The following is a 22,890-nucleotide window of genomic DNA, read 5'->3' on the forward strand; positions in this document are numbered from 1 at the left end:
AGACTTTATATACTATGCTCTGCATAGACCATACAAATTTTTGTCAATCACAAAAAGACAAGCTCACAATTGATTTATAATAATGTCTGATATTAAATAAATGTATACATTAGTTAATCTGGACTTTTTAAATTTAATTTACACAGTTGTTTAATTTATGTTTTTTTTTTGAAGAATGGTTCTTCATGAATCCATTGATTGAGGCAAAAATTGTATTCCTTTATTTATTCATTTTAAATATATTTATACTGTATGATTGTTTAGGAAGTTCATACAGCGCTTCAAATGTTTTTTTTTTGTTTTGTTTTGTTTTTTGAAGAAGAAGTGTCTCATTTTGACCAATGTTGCATTTATTTGATGAGAAATACAAAAAAAAATTTATATTGTGAAAACATAAACATTAATTCATTTTCCTTTGGCTTAGTGTCTATTTCAGAGGTCGCCACAGCAGAATAAACCGCCAACAATTCTGGCATATGTTTTACTCGGCAGTTGCCCTTCCAGCCACAACCTAGTACTGGGAAACATTCATACACACTCATTCACACTACAGACAATTTAGTTAATTCATTTCACCTGTAGCACGTCTATGGACTGTGGTAGAAACCGAAGCACCTGGAGGAAACCCACGCAAACACATGGAGAACATGCAAATTCCACACAGAAATGCCAGCTGACCAAGTTGGAACTCGAACCAGCGACCTTTTTGCTGTGAGGCGACAGTGCCAACCACTGAGCCACCGTGACGCCTCATATTAACATTTTAATGGTAATTAAAATCTAGCTAAATTTAAAACTTTTCTATAATTTGTTGATCAAGACACGTATCATCACCGTTAAAATAAAAACAACTTAAACTTTAAAATTTAAAAATGTACTGACGCCTTAAATTGCTGCCTGAATGGGCAGCTGTAGGTTTTTTAGCAAAGCTAATGTCTCTACCACTCAAACCTCCTACATGTACATATCTGTCACTTGTTGCAGACTAACTGGTGCTCATGAAAGAGTTGATGGAGGTTAATTACACGTTTGCTATTTACTTTTCTAAAGAGGGTGATTTATTTAGTGAAAGTGCCTCTTACAGGTCTGCTGCTAATTATAGAAACATACACAAATTGCATTGTGTCACTAAGAGATGAAAAGGTTCTTGCTAGAATAACTAAAATGCTATTTCCTAGATCAGCTATATATATATATATATATATATATATATATATATATATATATATATATATATATATATATATATATATATATATAAAACACCAAAGACTTTAGATCAACAAAGATGGTTCACTAATATGCAATATTATCAGTATGGCTGCCACAGCATAGGAAGTCTAGCTCTCCAGTTGAAATAGCAGATTCGTAGTTACAGCATCCCCTGTCTTTTGGAAACTACTGTGTTTCAGATTTTATTGCTGATTTGAAATATTTAATTAGGAAAATGTTTCAGAGCTGCACATCAATAGATTTGCTCTTCATCATTTGAACTGAAATTCATCTCTGAAACTGCACTGACACAGTTTTAATGTACTAGAACTACTGTGTTTAGCTGCTTTGACACAATCTACATTGTAAAAGCACTATAGAAATGAACATGAATTGTATTGAATTGTTGCGAATATGGCCACTGTGTAAACAGACTTTCTTCAAATTGAGTTTGTATACGCATGACGCATAAAGAGAAATATTGTTTAGATTTGCAATAAAGCAAATCACAGGAACTTTTCTTGAAGTGCGAGGGCACACACGTCCTCTCTCTTTTTAAATAAACCTCCAAGTGTCAGTTCACGTGTAATTTCACAGCCATGAAATGCCATTATGCAACGTAGTAGCACATGAGGATGCAATTGACATTTTGGGGTGAATTATATCTATAAGGCACATTTTATTTCACAATTTTAGATATTACAATGTATTGTTACAGCTCTATATATCTATTCGTCAGTCACTTTGGATGAAAGTGTCTGCTAAATAAATAAATAAATGTGACCTAAAATGCCTTGTGCTCAGTTAAAAAAATAATAATAATACAAGTATTATGACGTGCTACCTGCAGATACAATCACTCGTGACAAGATACACCAGATTACAATGTGTAAAGGGATGCATTATGAATGGAATTAATGCATTATATATATGGCCTTCATAAAAAAGTGTTACTGAGTGTTGCTGCATTTCACCTTGAGACAACAGAATTATTTAAAGACTCAGATGGTTAAGCTCTATTTCACACTGGATCCCACTGGATATACTTTCATTTTCTCATTATTCCTTTCAGCTGAATGAAATGTGCTTACTAATTAGATGACAAAACCTTCTTTGGAAGCGTTGCATGGTTTAGTAATGGCATGTTTTGAAATGGGGCAGCCTAAGGAGATTTTTCTTTTTTGCAATGGTGGAAGTAAGCGTCACTACATTGTAAGTCGTATTAAACAGCATCTTGTTGTGTTTATCATGATTTCCATGGTAAATTGTTGGATAGTGGAGAGCTTTCACTCAAAATTGACAGGTTAATATTGACATGGAAACTTTTGACTTGTGATTGCCACATAATCTGGGCAAGATCCATCTGCAGTGTTTGACTGACATGTAAAGCAGCCAACCCAAGTTTAAAGTTCACATTTGATCCAATTAAATCTTGGCATTTTTGTCGAATCCTCCCTGGTGACACTTGGAACAGTACGCCCTTCACTGTTTGTGCTCAAGAAATGCAGGGAGCCTTTATAAAGTCCCCTCGGCTTCCCGTAAGTCCCAAATGTCGCTTCACAGCTTTTGTGTTTTCTTCCCACATGTTTCTGTCCCCAGTTTTCTTCATCTCTGTATCTTTCTGTCCCTCCCTGTCGCTTTCTCGCTCTCCTCATTCAGCTGATTGACAACTGCAAGAGAATTTAAGAGACTGGCACCCCTGCCGTGAAGTCCTTCATATCTCTGTTTCAACTCTCATCAAACGAGAGTGCTTTGTTGGCATATTCCTGTGTATCAGAACTAAAAACATTCCCACTTTTCTGGGCTACACACAAAAAAATATTTTAAAAGTTTTATTCTCACATGTTCTGTTTCAAAGTTAGAATCTGATTGGATTTTCAAAACTTTAATAAATGTTTTTTTTATTTTATTACAGTGTTCATATCATAAAGATAATTGGATGCTGCATTGTCACAAGTAATGTATAAAATAATATAGAAATATTAATACACACGCACATACAATGCCTGACATAAATTAGTACAGCCTTTACAGATATCTGTTTTAAATGATACTTTCTATAGGATGTTGTAAAATAAGATAATTTCATACAGCATATATATATATATATATATATATATATATATATATATATATATATATATATATATATATATATATATATATATATACTAAGTTAGTAAGTATTGTGTATTTACATTATATGTATATAGCGCATTTATTGTGTATGGCCATACACCCAAAGTGCTTCACAGTCTCTCCACACCCTCACCAGTGTGCAGCGTCCACTTGAATGATGCAATGGCAGCCACAAGAAAATGGCACCAGTGCACTCACCACACACCTGCTATAGGTGGAGTGGAGAGACAGTGATAGAGCCAATTCGGTGGATAGGACTGATTGGGAGGCCATGATGGGTAGGGGCCGATGTAGGGAATTTGGTCAGGACAGCGGGGTTACACCCCTACTCTTTTTGAGAAGTCCATTGGTACACTGAAAAAAATGATGTCTGCAAAACTGTTTGCAAACAATTTATTTTTGTTGAATTCAAACTAACAAATTACATTTAATAAAACTCAACTTAATTTGTTTGTTTAAATTTATCCAAAATAAATTGTTTATAGCCACTTAACGTAAAAAAAAAAATTGTAAATCCAAGGAATCATCTCTGAATATTTTTTTAGTATGTTTAATGACAACAGAGGGTAAGGACTTTGGTTTAAAGTCTCATGCGAAAGATCTCACAACAGTATAATCTCCCCTTCACTTTACTGGGGCATTAGGACTAACATAGACCACAGGTTCAGCGCCCCCTGGAGGCTTCACTTAAACCACTTTCAACAGCAACCTAGTCAGTACCAAAGTCAAAACTGAAACTAATTTAACAAAATAAATAAAGATCACTGTGCAAAAATTAGCTCACAACAATAAATATATTGGGGAAAAATGAAAAATTACGAGAACCATAAAAAAGTAGTACATTTCGGTATGTTGTTACATTTTGTTAAAAACACCTCATTAGATTTTTTATGTATTATATTTGTATTCCTAAAGATGTTAGGTAACCAAACTCTTATTTTAAAGAATTTAATTATCTAATAAAACATGTGTTGTTTAAATGCATTAAAATATATTGTCTATATTCACCAAGAAGTGGATACAAAAATACATTATAAACTAATTTCAGTTTGACATTAATTTATGTACTAATTGTACACATTTATTTATTTATATTATTATTAATGTGTTTTTTTTTTGCGCTAACATGTTATTGGCAGGTTTCATGTGGGAAAAGAATACTGCTCAGGTTTTATAGACAAGCTACATCCCATTTGCATACAAGGAAAGGTATTTTATTTGTTGCCCGGCAGGAATTCCAGTCATTAACAAGTGGCAAGGTTACAAATGTGTTTGATTTTACAACGTGTTGCATTATTTTCCACTTAAAGAGGCATTTTTCCTGTACGGTGCTCAAAGGAGAAGAGTTTGGCTGTAGCTGTGAATGTTTGTGGACCTTTAATGAAGCGGCCACGAGGCTGACAGGTGTGATTATTGGGAACATTAAGTGAGATGAAGGGCTACTGGCTCCTTTGGACAAGATAATGATGTTTGTACTGGAAGGAAGAAATCCAGAAACTGTTTAAAGACGCTTTGAGAGAAAGCGAACAAGTTTGGCATAGCGATGTCTTCCAGATGTGTGAAATACTGTAGACCAGTTTAGTTTGTGAAGATTGCTGTCAGTATGTGTGTGTGTGTGTGTGTGTGTGTGTGTGTGTGTGTGTGTGTGTGTGTGTGTGTGTATATAATATATATATTTATATACATATATATATATATATATATATATATATATATATATATATATATATATATATATATATATATATATATATATATATATATATATATATATATATATATAGAAAGAGAGAGAGAGAGAGAGAGAGAGAGAGAATGGTGTTAATGTTAGAAATGTTCTTTGTTGATAAGTAGGCGCAATGCCATGGATATATAATAGCATAGACTTGAAGCACCCAAACTCTAGCCTATAAAGAGGTTTTCACACAACCTACTTCATTTAACATCAGTGTTTGGTTTGCTTGGATAACAAGAACACTATTTTCATCCACAAACCATACCAGAGTCAGCCTAAAAATGCTGGTCTGGAATATTGTTCATGTGAACTGCGGTTGGTCAAACTTTATATTTTAGTTTGTTCAGTCTCTTTCCTATCTCTGAGCCGCAACTCCAACTTCAATTGTTGGTCACGAAACAGCTATTATGTTCAAACTTATAACATTAAGGCAAAGACCGAGGGTCATTTCATCATATTGTAGCCTTGTTTCACACTCATCATCGTCATCCATTAATTGTTACAGCCTTCTTAACTCTGGAGTATATTCTCAGAAGATACTTTAATTACCGAACTGCGGAGATGGGAATTCTCTGAGTCTGTGTGCTTTGGTATGGATGTTAGCTGCTCCGTGTGAATTCTCAAGGGAAACTAGACTAAATGAGTCTCTGTTTGCAGCCCTCATGAAGATTTGAATGTACGATCAACATTCAAACCAACACCATTAACTCCATTGACAGCAACTTACATTGATTAATTCAGGTCAGCTAATGAATCTGGCTGCCGTTTGTGTGGATCTTCAGTCAAGAGCACGCAAATGGCAAACCTGTTATCTTCCTACATGCTGATATATAATTAGGAGGAACATTTCACCAGTTTATGTTGGTCAATTGTGAAATCTCATCAATGAGAATGCTATCGGGCAGATTTGCTATTTCCTATAAATTTCACACTCCCCAAATGTCAGCTTCGCACCAAGTCAACAATGATAATGTCATGCCAGGTTAAAGGAAGGGACATTTCTCATGCTCTTGTTTCAACTGTGTGTGTGGGTGTCCTGGCCAAGACTAGCATTTAGGAGGCACATCTCTCAATGGGATGAGGGGCAGCCAAGGGCCAGTACACACACAGGAAACTAGTACTGACAGCCCAACTGCCTGCACTTCCTGTCAAAGCGCGCAGTGGCGTCTCGTCCTTGCAGAAACGACAAACACTCTCGCCCCTCTGTGCTGAGGGTCTCGTCTGGGAGAAATGTTTGAAATACACATTCACAACCGTATACACACAATAAAACCCTAGACCCCATCCTATTCCAATCTCCCCCGAGCCAAATGAGAGAATCACAGCCATATGTCAGCCGTCTGCGCTTCCACTCATGTGGTGGAACGTCTTGCCTCGTTATGAATGGAAAACTACCATGAAATCAATGGAGAAACTGCATTAAACTGAGTGTCGCACAGACTGACGGCTGGTGCGCTATGGGTAAACAGCAGTAAGCTGTGTTTGCTGCCGCCTCAGCCCTGATTCAGCAAAGTCTTGCTCATCTACAATGTCATAAGATGATGATTCCCTTTCCTCAAGGTGTCTCACTATTCCTGCTTGCTGCTGACACATTCTGTACTGTATGTGTCCCTCTACAGTCTCTTTATTCAATCGTTATTAGTAAGTTTTATGATAAAAATGTTTTTTTTCCTCCTTGGACATTTCATTCCAAACCCAGACTTTTTTCTAAAAGTCTTTTAAAATGTGTATTATAAAAAAGTATTTTGATTGAATAGACCAAAATATTCTTCAGAATATATTATTTAGTGTCCAATAGAAAACAAAAAAGGTTTGAAACAACAGTGAGAATAAACGATGATAGAATATATTACATCCTGTCATCTATATTACAATATATAGTACAATCCCTGAAGGTATGAAAGGTGGTATCTTTTCAATAGGTACATTTTTGCAGTTAAAGGGTCCATAATGGTACCTTAAAGGTACAAATTAGCATCAAAATATTTAAAAATGTGCACTATTGCACTGTTAAGGTACTAATATGTACCTTTAAGGTATCAACATGAGTACCCAGTTTAGCTTAACTTACACCTGCTTAATAGTTTCTAGTAGGGTTGAACACCTAAGTTAGTTGAATCAGCTGTGTTTGATTAGGGTTAGAGCAAACCTGTGCTCCAGGTATGGCCCTCCAGGAATCAAGCTTGAGACGTGTAATTTAAATACAAATGTGTACCTTTTGAAAAGATACTGTCCTGGTGACAGCTCTTTTTCCTTTAGGTATAAAACTTTGCCATATGTTATCCACTACCATGGTTAGTTAAATATCTTATACCACTGTATAAGATGCCACTGTAGACTCTTTGGGTACAAATATGTATATTTTTGAAAAGGCACTGCCCGAGTGACAGCTCCTGTCCCTTTATTTCCTCCTGCACTCAGTGCAGCAAATAAAACATGTAAAGATACTCTAAAACACTCATAACATCTAAGAAACAACATACTGAAGAAATACTGTTTGCCTTCTGCTCATCTACAAGCAAACACTAATAGCACTTACAATGTAGTCAGGTTTTATATTCGTGCTGTAAATGTTTAAGAACAAAGCTGCTGTATAACAGCTTCCTTGTTGATTTGGCTCCATCCATTTCCCTTGATTTTGTTTTCAATTATTATAATCGGTTCCTTTAATAAAATATAGAAAGGTTTACAATCCCGCACGGCCCTATGTAACTCAATTTATAACATTACACAACAGCCCTCAAGTGTTTCAAGGCTGTTAAATATTCCATATGCTTACGGGGCCCCTTATAAATTATTAAGCAAAACAATTCCATCCTTTTGCTGTACAGTCCTGTGAATTATAATCTGAAAGCCTTCAAATAAACCCAAATACGGTCCGTTGATCAGTCTGAACTCACAGACCCCTCTGGCTCATGCATGACAGCTTTTCTCAGCTGCTGATTCCCCCTATTGGACAAACGCTGCAACTGCAGGCTTCCAGTACCTGCGCAGTTATAGGCACTGCATAGAGAGCAGACTGTAGAGAGAGCTGAACGCTGCCGTTTATCAACGGGACGCTGAGGACGGGGACAACCTGGACTCAGATACTCTTTAAGAGGTACACACACTTCACTTGGGCTTAACTTGAGCAGGCTGAAACAGCAGGGACTGTTGGCTGCTTCTTAGAGTCAGGGACAAAGCCTGGGGATTTGTGTTTTTGTTTGATGGATGTGTGTGTCTGGACCCATGTATGTGTGCGTTGGCAACCTGCTCACGAGGGGAGGAGGCTGCGCTCATGAATGACAGCCGTGTGAGTGTGTGTCCGTTTAATGCTTTGTGAACGCTGAGGGTGGCATAGTTAGGTTTTACAGTGAAGTGATGCATCAGCCAAACAAACGTTTACTCATTAATAGAGACAAAACCACAGTGTCAGAGCTGTTGGGATGAATCGAAAATAATGGCTTGCTGGAAAAGAAACAGTGACGCATGATAAATAGCTGTGAGTGAAGTCAAATGGTGCTAGGACACTAGATTAATGCAGTTTAGATTAGATCCAGTGCACATCTGGGGACCGAGGAGCATCGGGACTGACTTTGGGATGTGTTCGCAAGATGCTGCCGGGCTCACAGTGGGAAACCTCAGCAAGTTTGTCCCCCAAAATAACGGGACAGGAAACTGTTTAACCTTGGCTCAATGTACTTCCCTCCGTGAAACTATCGGATTGAAAAGACTGCTTTACAGCCAGTTTCCTTCTGCCATAACAGACGCTTATTTACAGCTGCAGACTGGCCCGATTCACCCTCCCTCGTGCCTGAGTGTTAATGGCAGCATTGATTAAAGCATTTACAGTGTGCTGCTGGTTATCATGTGCATTGGATAACAGGGCTTCTCTTTGCTATACTGTTTGTTGCCTAGGCTGATAAAAATGTTAATGGTGGTTTTCAGATGAACCAATCTGTTGCTAAGAAAGTAAATGACTGTGGTAATGGTTCTCTCAGGGAGATTTCATCTGTATCCACTTCTGCCCTCATTACCAAGAGGAGGAGAGATTCCTTTAGCCTTATTTTAATGAGAATCTCCTTTTCCTCTACCTGTCAGCTTTTTATTTTTCGTTTTCTGTTTATTTATTTATTTATTTATTAAGCCCAAGTTAAAGCTGACGTGTGTAATTTTTTTTGGGTTAAACGCCTTCTCTTATCTCAGCTTAATATGCAGAGAGAACTGTAGGTAACCCAATTTTCTCTGAAAAGTAAAATCACTGTGGCTCTGTGCTGTTTTCAAAACATCCATTTGTTTATTCAGCGTCCTAACCAGCACTGCACAGCAATGTTAGCTTAGCCAATAGGATTTGGGGAGTGGCTGTTGGTCTGTCCTAAACATGTGGCACAGAAATAAAAAAGCTTTTAAGCAACATTGAATTTGTATAAGTGTGGCAGACTAGGTTAGGTCCCAGGTTGTGAGGACCACAATTTAAGTGAATTTTCGAGAGGTTCACATGCTTATGATTGACTACGACTGATCATGCATTAGCTATCATATGATTTACAAATCATATGAATCCAAACACACATAAATATCCAGATTTTTTTTTTACCTTAGTCATCTTCGCCTCGAAGAATCCCCCTATCCAGCCCTACCCCCCCCCCCCCCTCTTTCCTAAAAAAACCTTGAAAGGGCGGCACGGTGGCTCAGTAGTTAGCACTGTCGCCTCACAGCAAGAAGGTCACTGGTTCGAGTTCAGGCTGGGCCAGGTGATATTTCTGTTCGGAGTTTGCATGTTCTCCCTGTGCTTGTGTGAGTTTCCCCTACTCCAGTTTTCTCCCACAGTCCGGAGACATGCAGTATAAATGAATGGAACAAACCAAATTGACACAGTATATAAGTGTTTCAGTAGTGGGCATTCACTGCATAGCCATATACTGGTATAGTTAGTGGTTCATTTCGCTGTGGCAACCCCAAATAATCAGGGAATAGGCCGAATTTGAATTTGGGGGAGCTTTTAAATCCTACCTGAGCCCCAGGCTCAAGGATCTTCTGAGCTCAGGGCTCTTTTCAAGGACAGCATGCCAAACACGCTTTATTATCGATTATCAGCTAATAGTGAACTCTTTAAAGTCAGAAAGGTGCTATGCTTAGTGTGAAATAGAACTCCGCATTATAGCACTACTTCAACAGGTACACAAAACATTTTGTCTGCTTCAGAAGAAACATTTGCACAGTACAGTACAAAAATAGGAAAGTATTTCAGTTTTTTTTTTTTTTTTTTTGTTGGTGTACAAATAACAGCACAGTCAAAACCATTCCTGTTCATACAAATACACAAAAACATTTTTTTTTCTTTTGCAAGATGATGTGCATGACACATTTTACCAAACCTCAGTGCTGGGCTTTTTATGGAAGTAACACTATCTTTGTGAGAACTACCCTGAAAAGCATCTTTCTCCATTGATGGCCATTTAAAAGTAGCTTTGTAGTCAGTTGTAGAAAACTGTAGACTCATAGACATCTTTCCTTTTTGTGCCCTCTATCTCATGGTGCCATCAGCACTGTTTTTTTTTTTTTTTTTTTTAGGCTTAAGTGATTGGCTAATGTAATTCATTTGAAAATATAAGCATTAAACCAGAGTTTACAAACATACAGCATAAAATACCTGACAGTGCTATTGCCAGCTACCTTCCGGACAAGTAAAAGCAAGATATTTTAAAGTGTTACTAATTTCACAATTCCAGACATGAAATAGGCTATTTATCTGTAGTTTCTGTAGTTTTTTGCTATCTGTCTATCTCTCTCTTTCTCTCTGTCACCTCACTCTCTTATCTTGCTTTCTCTTCCCATGCCTCTCTCTGCTTTCTTTGTTGATCTCTGGGTGAAAAAGGCAATACGAGGAAGACAGTGATTTTTTCTTTCCTTCCTTTCAAAGGTCCAGATGGACATTTTCTGCCCGTTGAGCACATGAACAACTGTGGCACTGCGGCACCCCTAATTCTCTCAACTCTCTGTCAGACAGGGAAAAGGGGAATGGGGTTGTGCTGCGAAGAATCACTCTCTTGTACTCCACTTCATTTCTGACCTTTTGCTAAGGTAAAACAAAATTCTGCTTCCTCCTGCATCCCGAGCCACAGGATGAACCAAAACATCAATATCTAAGCTAAACCATAACAGAATTCACCTGGCTTTGCTGATGCTGCAGAAATGTGTAATTTTTTTCACTTTTTTGTTGTTGCTGTTTTCTCTGCCGTGACTGGAGGTGTTGGCATGTGTGGTAGTGTAGCTGTTTGTTTACTCAACTCTCTGAGGTGACTGTGGTTTGGAGTGGTGAGCGGCAGCCTTTATTGGATCTCTTTTGCATTGTGTTATGTTTAAGTGGGAGGATGACTAAAGGGCTCTTCATCACCCTGTTCTCGTTAACGAGTTCTCATCATATGCTGAAACCACAACAGACAAAACCTTTGAACTGTGGCATCTTTGAGTGGAATGCTCCCTCTTGCCTGGCAAAGGCAGAAATGTGTTTAATTGGTCACTGTGTCTGAGTGCGGCTCAACTTTTTACGTTTTATGAGACATTATAATATGGTCTAGAATGAAACTCGGCATGAATGAAAATTCTTTTGAAATTTTACTGGGTTTGTGGGAGTAAATTAACTTTACCACTTTAAATACATTTCTGTACATCATTCAAAACTTTAACATGAAGCAGGGTGCAGATTATGGGGGTTTGGGGGTGGTCTGACCACCCTAATTAAGGCTCAGAATGTATAAATGAAGCCAGAACATATAGTAGAGAAATAGCAGGATGCTTGACCATTTTGATCAAGTCAGATACATGTTTTTCTTTGGTTGAGCTGAAAAAGTTGAGCCCCCCTGACAGTCTTTGTATAATTAACATACTAATATGAAATGTTACAGACAAGCCCCATACAGGCAACCCTATTAGTTGAAGGATGTGAGCTCTGAGAGTGTCCTTTTCCACTGGGGTGCTCTTACTTAGGTGGGAAATGGAAAACGGCTTGCCTCTTGTGTAATGAGATCTAATCCTAAGATCACAATGAAAGAGCAGAGCTCTAAGATTTGCGACATGAGTTTTTAAGGGGCCCTAGAACAGCCCCCTGAGGAACACCATATCCAAGGAATCTTTTAAACATATTATTGAGACACTAGGGGGTTGCATTGGTTCGAACAGGCTTAGTATATTAAGCAATAAATAAAGACTTCCTATTTAGTGTTCCCTTGTGCTGCTTTTAGTTTTTTTGCTGTTTCAGTTCTGGTGTAGTTCTGATATAAAAAGGAACCCCAAATGTACACCAAGGACCTAATTTAAAAGATACCTCCGATTTCAAAGTTCAAAGTGCGATGACAACAGCTTTTAGAGAAGAATTAGCTTTTGGAAAAGTTAAATTGTCGTAAGTCTATACTATCCATGTAATCCACATCTGATTAAATGGATCAGCAGTGTCACAATGTCATGCAAGGCCTGGAATTCATCCTGAAGAAAATCCAGATAATTTATTACAACTGCTGAGGTCTCATTGATAGTTTTGATTAAATTAAGTTCAGCTTGTCTATACTGAAGCTGGCTGCTTTTCTCTTTCTCTAATTTGCTTACAGGTCAGTTCTGAGTAAATTGTCTGTGAAATAGATACGTTTTGCCTGGTTAGGTCTTCTTCAGTAATCTGCATTGTCTCTCTAGACACTGTTTTCCTTTTTGTTCATCCATCTTCTTTTTTTATGCTTCCCATAGATCTACACTGATTGGGCGAACCATTATTTGGCTAAGTCCGGTTGTCCAAGGCTTATTAAGGACCTGACTCAGGACATACCCGATGGAGTTCTGCTGGCAGAAATCATCCAGATAATAGGTGAGAGCTCATACACAGTGCAGGCTAATAAATCTTCACAGTTCATTTGAGTGATAAATTTATTTGTGTAAAACATAACTACTTAGAGCGATTCAGCTTCATATTATTCTGGTCACGTTGAACTAGATTAGAAGTGAAGAAAATCTACAAAATGCGAATTGTACACTCTGTTTCTACACTATTAAAGCATGTGTGTCCCATGTGTTCACTTTAGTGAGCCCAGCGTGGTTTGCGTTGTGTGCATGTGTGTCAGTCTGTCTTTTTTTATTTTTCCTTCATTCTTTCTCCCCCATCCCGTTTTCCCCTCCTCTGGGCTGTCCTGAAACTTTATTATGAACCTCCAGCATACAATGGCAGATCTTATGTCACAAACTCACAACCGACAGCTGATGAATTAACAGCCGTTCATTTTCTCCTCTTTTTCTCACACACTGCAAACATACACATGCTCATTCAGTCACAAACTCTCACAAGCTGCACAAGCAGAATTTCTTGCCTCATGACTGTGGATGGAAAGCCACAGCCAAAGTCAAGTTTTTTTTTTTTTTTTTTGTATCAGTTTGCTGCAGACCTTTAACCAAGCAATATCGTTTTTGCAGCTAATGAGAAGATAGAAGATATTAACAGCTGTCCAAAGAGTCACTCTCAAATGGTAAGTGTCTTTTTTTATATTCATTGTATTTGATTTAGTTATTTAGTAATTGTGCACTGTAATTACATGATGCTTGTTATATTTTTCTGATGTATTAGTTTTAGACTTAATCTGCTATTCCTGGATGATTGATTGATTGATTGATTGATTGATTGATTGATTGATTAATTGATTGATTGATTGATTGATTGATTAATTAAAAAAACAATCCCTTTTTATCAAAGCATCTGCATTTTTCTCACATTTTTAAATTGTTGATCAAAAGGTTGAACTATTTGAAATTATTGTTTTGCTAATAGAATTGGTGCTTTTATTGGAAAACAAAAAAATAACAAAAAGATTGACGGTTTTGAAACAAGTGCCCAGTATTGCATTAACACCTACCGTACAATTTTAAGAAGTGTCATGGGATTTAAATCATTATATTCTATAAAAGATTGATTGATTATTTATTTATTTAATACATTTTATGTATCTCTTCATATTTCTTATATATACATTTGTGATATTGTTGTGATGACTTTACTCTTAAAATAAGCTAAAGTGTCCATATATTTTGTCACATATTTATATTGCTTTGTGAGAACAGTTTTATAATTTTTCAATCGCAATGTATCTAAGGTAAATAAATCACATTAGGTTGCACCTGTCATAAAATCACAAAGACTCTAATAAGATTATTATTAATAAAATTATAATTATTATTTTATACCTTTTGGTGTGGCAAACGATGATGTTTTTATTGATGTTTTTGGTCGGTTTAGGTTGAATCCTCTTTCTCCTCTGTTTCTGCTGAAGCACATTGCAGTGATTAAACTCTTGCTAAGCTGTACTACAGTAAAGGCTTTAGTGACCCCACAGGTCTTTTCTGCAATAGAATGGACCGACCGGGTACTGGGCTATAACTTTCTGCATGTCAATGAGTACAGCAGAGAATATTGGGATAGTTGCTGTGGGCTTCTCCTAACAACTCCCATGTAGGTATGCTTGTCAGACTGGAAGAGCACAAAGACTGCAGTAAAAGCTTTAGTTTTTTAAGTTCAAGGCTAACTGTGAGATGGTGTTTTGGGGGAGGCGTAGGAGGTTTCATTGTTTCATTGAATGCCCATTGATCTTGCACCTGCTGCCAGCATGTGTGTGCACACACGTATGTAAAGGTTTTACAGTGAGGAAGTGTGTCTGTTTATAAGAAACTGTTTACGGGAAGTTGGGGTTGTGGAGGAATCTGACATACACACACTGTGTAGCAGCCAAGCTTCATGCTCGTAACCCATCAGCACTTTTTTGCAGATTTATTTCTGATTGCGGTTATTGTTAGAATTTGATTGATTGTATCGGGTCGTGCAAAAACAGCATGCCTTGTTAATACAGTAAGTGGGATGCTGATGTAAATGGAAAATTAAAAAATGTGCCCATCAGTAATAGTCAGTATTGTGACTCTTCAGAAGTCTTCCATAGCAAAATCTTCAGGCGTTGTCCACATTAATACATTTTGGCCATCAATCCACACTCATAAAGAATTTTTAGGCTTTGGTTTTGAAAACGCTCTTCAAATTAGATAACTTTTAAGATGATGCATTTGAATTGTGAAAACAGAGGCTTGCAAAATAGATGACGGTTTTCTTGTCATGTGACTAATTTAGCTATAGTGGATGAAATTTTAGAGCTGTTGTTTGGAATGCTCTTTGTTTGGACAGCATTATTAAAGATTAATGTCATTTTGTACATGTTCCAGATTGCTTTCCTTCAAAGGACATGGTATGTTTACTTAAAACTGTTGTTTTGGCATGTTTCCCAGACTAAAGTCTCACTTGCTTTTGCAACTTTACACTCCTGTGTTACTTACAGCAGCGACTCCACTTCACTGTCAGTCTGTTAAAAAAACTTGGTGCTTTTCCTCGACCAAATTGATGTTTCAGTAAAAGCTGGAAAGTAATTAAGGAGTTGTAATGTATTGCAACACCAATTGGAAATGACACAGCTCAAGGTGTCTTAAATCTTAACACATCCAAACAGTTTCAGTCATTTCAGTGTAGATGACCAATTTTTGGGAAGTGATTGAAAATGGTAGTGTGGATGCGGAGAATTTTTATATAAATTTATCTTTTTCAAAATGATCCAGATTGGTGTAGATTGGCGTATCCTCAGACTGACATTGGGTAAGGACTGGTTTGGGACTAGTCTTCGGAACCAGCAAGCATCAAATAAAGCTTAGTCTAAAAAAGCAAGATTGTTGACCAGCATTTCTTGTTGGTTAATCATCAAAAATGTATGCTGGTGTAAGCTGGAAGTTTCTGGAGAGTGTTGTATAGAAAAGGGTCATTTATGTGTGTTAAACTGGCTTCAGTCTTGGTAAATGTTCAGGAAGTCAGGAAGCTTATGTATTGTAACCTTTTTCCTGTATTTGTTACTGTGTGGCACTTAATATAAAATAGTAAATCATGTCCAGGCTCATAGCGCTAGGAGCTGGCAACCTGCCATTGAGGAATAATCAATTAAAGCTATCATTCAGAAAGGAAATTTCTAATCGATTAGGATCAGATACAGTAAATGTTTTTTCAGTTGTGAACCAATTAAACTTTACAGCTCTGGCATTAGCAAAACGCTTGCTTACGTCCATTAAAAGCACCTGTTAAAAGTGACTCAGCTTCAGTTAAATGAGTGTACTGTTGGGTGCTTTCCCAGGCAATGAAGATGGTTGCTAAATTACATGCGTAATAAACTCTCTCCCATTGATCTGATTGGTCTCTTGGGGCTTAATTAAAGTGGCATGAAGAGAGGCAGATAAATCGCCGCCTACAGGCTGTCTGTTCATTCACTGACCCGTATGGAAACATTTGTTTTTTGAACCGCAACTGTTCCAGAAGCTAAAAAGCCACTTTTCCCATAAGAAACTGCAATGATACCAAGGCTGGTATTCTGATTTGTCTGGAATTTTGGACATGTTGGTCCACCAGATGAGCCCTCTGTGCCATTTGTAGCCTACTCAGTGCGACACCACTATTTCTGGAGGTTATGCGTCAGAATGGGAGTTCCCCAGGACACAAATGTATTCCATAAGCTTGCTTTTATTAGCAGCAATTGCAACATTAGAAGTGATCCCCAAGGCGTGTACACAAATTATTCGGCATATACAACTCTGAATGATCACCAGAAGCGACATTAGAAAATTGGCCCATTTATTATGCACTTTGTAATCTCATTTAGCATTAATATTAAGATGTCACAGAGGAGTCTCTTGGCCGTTGTTTTGGCTGCTTCATCAAATCCCTGTTTGCACCTCTTTCCACTCTCATCAGCCATTATGAGGACAAATTCAGTCTGACAGTGTTGTCTTGTCCCTAAAACTGGAAGGCACAGGAACCGAGCATCCGGAGAGCGCCTTTGAACAAAACTAGACACCCTCTAGCTCGGAAGAAAACACAAAAAAAATCCAAACAGTGCCATAAAAAACCATTCAGCTGCTTCAGAATACTAATCTGTATAATTAAAACATTCATTAATAAACCATATTACACTTCAGATGTATTGCCACACTACTGTACAGCAATTCCCATAATGTTCATCTCATAATAAACTCAAGTATTGTAACTGTTGTAAGCAGGGATCCCACTGGTCATGGAACTTCAGGAATATCATGGAATTTAAAAAGGTCTATTCCAGTCATTGTAAGTTAGGGAAATCAATACATTTAAAGTCCAAGTCATGGAATATCAGAGATTTTTGTTTTTCATTTTTAAATTATTTTGTCTATTTTTATGGTTAGAGTTGTTTGTCACTACAATTTTATAAATTTCCAGTCGTCAACCAGCAACCAAATATAGTCACCTACTGTAGCTGTGTCCGTTAAAATACATCTGTGGATGTTTTTGTTCCGCTCAGTGCTTAATAAGTCCCTCCTGAATTTTGTGGGAAAATTGTTAAATTATTGTGGCCTAAAATGATACTGAAACTATTTGTGGCATCTTATTTCGTGTTGTTTTACTGTGGCTGAAAATAGATTGCAATAATGTCACTGATGCGGGTCACAAACCTAAGGAGAAGTGCAGCACCTTGCCATGTCTCTGACATCCTGAGGTATCAGACACCATCTACACACATTCTATATGCAAAAAAATATGGTATTTGATATGAAACAGAGAAGAGTGTCTTGGTAAATTTTAATGGGAAATCTGTGGGCAAGCTCCACAGAATTTTGTGTTATTTGCATGCTTTTACATTTAATTAAACAATCGCACAATCCCAAAATTCTAGAAGGACATTTCAACAGATGCTTTTATTTTTAAACATTTATTCTGAGTTATGGAAATTCAGCTTTTTAGTCAGTGACAGCCATTTGGCTTAGGGTGATAACCCTGTGTAAATCTGTATATATGCATACGAGCTGCTGAGAGCGTGTCCTACAGGTTTGCATTTGTGGTCATCTTGAGAGGCTTCCTCTCCCGGTTGTATGGGAGGACCAGCTGAGTTAAGTGTGTTAGGGCTTGTAAAGTGTCTGCATCATCTGTGCTCCATCTGTTTGCAATGTAGAGTCTGACAGCTGAGAGATGTGCTCCTCAATGCGTCCACTGAGATCATGATGTCTCTGATGGCACACCACATTTAACTTCATCTGAATAATACAGCATCTTACAGTAGAGAGCTTAGGATGATCAGCTGGTTTAGCTAGGTTGGTCTACAAGATTTAACGGATTAAAGATTAATTTATCAGATTTTTTTATGGTTATGTTTCATGGTTTTTCCATGGTGTGTTGATGGAGTTAATCTTATCAATCAGTTCATTAAAAGATGGACTTTTGGTATTTTGTTCTTTTGATTAGCTAATACATCAAGTGGATGATTTGACTGAATTTGGTTAGTTAACAGATTTGTTTATTAAATGGGTGTATTTTATATCTTAAATGAGTTGGTTTATTTATTAGGTGAAGTACATACTATCAAAACAGTTGTTAATTAGGTAATGTGTATTAGTTTAATGAGATGTCTAAAATTTTCATCTTCACTGAGTAGTTTTGTTTGTAAGTTAAGTCATCGGTTAGGTGGACTCAATATTATAGTGATTTATGATATATGAAACTTTAAATATAAAAAATATCTTTTCAAAACAAGCAGCTTTTTTTCTGCCTAATTCACACTACAAGATTTTTAATGCGATTTAAGTTAACAAGCTGATAAAGGGGAAAATCTGTTTACGATCGACGCTCAGCAGATATGGATCGTTTACATATTGTGTAGTGTGAAATACCTGTGATTTAAAGAAACTTCAAGTTATTTTATGTAGTCTGAACAGCACAGTGATCTGCCAATTTTTGAAGTCATGTAGTGGGAACTTTCCTTTAGTTGGCTGCAAAATTTTCAGCCCCTCATGCATGGATTAAAATGACCACTGGTAATTATTCAGCAAACACATTAATTTAAGTAAGCCTGATGGTTCATTCCACTGTAAAGTCAAAGGAAAATTATTGAATGAAAGTAAACCTAAAAATGATGTTCTCCCTTGTTTAATAAAATGTTTGAAGTTTGATGTTTTTAGGTCATCTCTGACCAACGAATAACATAGACTGCTGTAATATAAATGTTTCAGCAGACTTGTTTTTTATCTTTAGCTGTACCAATTTTTTGTGTAGCAGGTGGTGGTCATCTTAAATATTTTTCAGTTCAGTTCATCTCTCACACTTACTTTCTTTCTCAGCTTTTGCTGTAGCTTTGACAGAGGGGTTGAGGAGTTGCCCAAAATCATGGGACATTTCTCACAATGTCTTTTCATGTGTTTAACGCCACATAGTGACACTTGACGTTCAGATTTTACTAGTGACGTTCAGCGTTTGACATTAGCTCTGACCTTTTCTCCTGAGCTTGTAGACATAACAAAAATGCTTCTGATTGTTTCCTGTCAGATATATTTACTCTCACTGGACTGTGATTGTGCTTTGACCTCCGAAGAGGGAGGATCTGTTTTTGGATTGATGGCTCTTCTGCCTTTTTCACTTTTGACAGGGAATCATTTTGGTAATTGTCTGAATTTCAATCCTCTTAGAAATTACAGTACCTCGAGGTTGTCAGGTTCTGATGTCTTTTTTTTTCTTCTTCAGACATGTTTGACATGCTTTCAAAATCTAATTTCTGTGTCCTGTTGTAATCATGTCTTCCAAGACATTTTCACAGTTAGGCGAATGAAGGAAATGTTCATTCATTATATCGTCGACAAACACTTTTGACAGACATTTTAATGGCGCTCCAAATATCCGCTCTCCCAGAGTGAAAATCAGAGCGTCTAAGCCTCTGATTACATCTCACATCGACGCTTTCTATGTGGTTCATTCAAATTCTGCTCAGCAACAATGAGACGCTTATTAATACTACACAGAGAAAACTATAGGAGTAATCCGGTGAAATCCCAGAGCAACTCTTTTCTTTTAGGAAATCTGCAAAGATCAAACCATGAAATAGACAGCATAGGATAACCACAGCAAAGACTCATGGTTTTAGATATAAATATGTAAAATAGGTTGTTTGACCAAAAAAGCAAATCTGTCACCCACTACATTATTTACAAGTCCACACGATTAATTTCAGATGACAACCCTAGTGATACAAGTAATATAAATTCTGTCATCATTTGCTTACCCTCAAGTAATTACTGTACAAATCCTTACATGGGATACAAAAGAAAAACATTTGTATACTCCTCTAGTCATTCCACTGTTTCATTGTGCTTTTGGATATTTTTTGGCTTTCAAGAAATACATTTTTAAACAACCTTTATCTGCATTTACATACATTTGTTACATTGCAGTGTGAGATAGGTATTCTTACATGTTTTGAGAACACAGATGCTTGAACGCTGCACCTCCACCAGTCTTGTGCAGGACAGCGACTGCAGACTGATCTATTTAGTTGCTAATTAGACAGAGGAGGCCACAGGAATTTAACGACTGTCGTCATAGGCTGGCATCTTAATGGCTCAGCTATGGTTTTCTGTCTCAGCGCCCACTGGGCACAGAGAATGGCATGCTGAAGTTGGCACTGAGGTGGTTCTAACAAACATGCCAAACATTACAATAACACTATAAGTGCAGTCTTATTTGTTGTGTCTGTGAATTAAGAAAAATAAGTTATTAATTTATCACAATCTGGTCCTGAACAGGAAAGGGAAAATGCAGTGTTAAATTATTTCGACTTGGTTTGTAATTTGAGCAATAAATTTTGTCAGTATAGTGTGACAATATGCTTATGCGTTTGAAATGATATAAATGTGTTTGATAAATAGTATCTTAATGCAGTAATGGTGAGCATATTTTAAAAACACATTTTCACCCGTACAGACATCATATTGTAACACTTCATGGCGCAAGTTGTCACAATAGCAACCTGCCAAATTTTGAGCAAAACAGAAATAGTAAAGCTTTATGAGAACAAGACATTCTTATATGAGAACAAAAAGATTGTAACATACAAACGATGATATACAAAAATAATAATGACTATATTAAAACTATTGCTAAAATTAAAGGCAAAACCTTTTTTAAAAACACATTTGACGAATGTGAAAAATATTAGGAATAGTCAAATTTTTAGGTCACTTTATTTTGATGGTCCGTTTGTTGAATTTAAGTTACATTGCAACGAATTTTCATTAGATTATAAGTAGACAATTAGGTTGGGGTTTGGGTTAGTGTAAGTTGACATGTACTTGCAAAGTTTCTTTTGGTCAGTTAAGTGTATGTTGAAGGACTGTTAAATGTCAGTATCAACAGACATTAAGCAGACAGTCTACTAATATTCAAATGAGTTATCAGAATAAAAGTGTTACCAATTTTTATATAAAAAAAGTAAAGTAAAAATAAACAAATAAATAGGTAACTTTAGAAAAGAGAATTTGGGTTAAAGTATAACTCAATATATAGCGTATGTATAACGTAAAATACAAACATAGAACTATTTCTCATAGATATCAGCTTTTTTTAAAAATGTTTTTTGATGTGTTAAATGTAAGCTAAAATGTAAGATACGACTGAAGAGAAAATATAAATTAACTTAAATTCATACTATTCATATATATTGTTATAAACTGTGTGAGTGTGTCCTATCAAACGTACTTTGTAATTATGAACAGCATATCAAATTCATGTGCATGCGGTCAACACGATCAGAGGAAATGAAATGCTACAAAACGACAGCAGCTGTCTCTCTAAAAACCCCTCTAAAAAAGTGCTGGAGAAACACAGCGTTTATGTGTTGTCCTGGCTCTGAGTGGATTTTAAGTGTAAGCCATATAATTGAGGCTTGAGACCATTTGTATTTCTTGCAAGTGTTGGAGCAGCAACGCTTTCCAAAGCCAGCACTTATACCCTACGGTTACCCGATATGCTTGGAACCGGTCCCTGCACAGCCATCCTGGCCCCTCAGCATCTGGATCCACACAGTGCAAACATTTACTCTGCATTAAAGCCTTGTTCTGATAAGTGTGTTGTATAGATTAAACACGATTGGATTTATGACAGCTGCAACTCACGGCGACAGAAAAGCAAAAAAGAGACATTAACCAAACCCATGGTTATTTTCCATCCCGTTTAGATCTGCGTCGGTTCTCTTATAAATTTCTCAATATTATTTTGTGAAAATATACCTCATCAAAACCTTCTCCTCCCTAATTGCGTTTAATGACATATCTGGTGCTGGAAAATGTCAGTTTATGTCGGAAAAACAGATGATCTGACTTTTCCCGGAGAGTTGTTAAAATCCCACAGGGTTTGAAAAAGCGGCGGTTCGGCATTTAAAGCTGCCGAGAAGCTCTGCTCGCCATTAGCGTATAGAATCACGGTTTATATTTGTGTACATCGCTGTGAGGCAGACTAAAAATAAACAGAGCGATGGGCTGATGGGACGGCTATTAAAACCAGGATGGAATTTCCAACCATACTTATGGGATTATATCCGTAACGGACACCGAACTTGATGATCTCCTCACTTTTAAAGCGCAAACCCCATTCTTACGTCTGTCCGCTTGGGTCTGTCAATCAACATTTGCACTTTTGGTGTCGGCAACAAATGTTCGGACCATCGCTGAGACATTATGAGCTATCATATATCGTAAACACTCCAGAAAAGTGTTAAACGATGCGGTTGAAATTCCAGGCCGGCGTTTAGCGTTCAACCACAATAATGTTAAGTGTGTTTCATCTGCGTTGAAAATGTCTGAATCAGTTTTTTGGTCGGGACTTGCTGTCGGGTGCCCATGTGCGCGGGTGCCGTCGCCTTAATGAGACTGCAATGAAAAGCAGCCCATCTTTGGTGCACCACACATGTTCTGCC

The 22,890-nt window shown here is 37.1% G+C and overlaps 1 protein-coding gene across 42 annotated transcripts in view; it reads left to right on the forward strand.

Annotated features, from left to right (window-relative positions):
- Positions 1-22,890, forward strand: part of nav3 (neuron navigator 3) — a 367,745-nt gene that overhangs the window by 226,124 nt on the left and 118,731 nt on the right. For 38 of the 42 annotated variants that reach the window (NM_001443135.1, NM_001443136.1, XM_087247448.1 and 35 more), the window contains 2 exons: positions 12,806-12,923; positions 13,523-13,575. In NM_001443135.1, coding sequence (NP_001430064.1) covers positions 12,806-12,923; positions 13,523-13,575 — 171 coding nt within the window. Of the gene's footprint in view, positions 1-8,093; positions 8,187-12,805; positions 12,924-13,522; positions 13,576-22,890 lie in introns of those variants that run through there. The other 4 variants (NM_001443138.1, NM_001443140.1, NM_001443139.1 and 1 more) reach the window with 1 other exon arrangement.

Source organism: Danio rerio, chromosome 4, assembly GCF_052040795.2.
Source record: "Danio rerio strain M-AB ecotype USA chromosome 4, GRCz13ab, whole genome shotgun sequence".
NCBI lineage: Eukaryota > Metazoa > Chordata > Actinopteri > Cypriniformes > Danionidae > Danio > Danio rerio.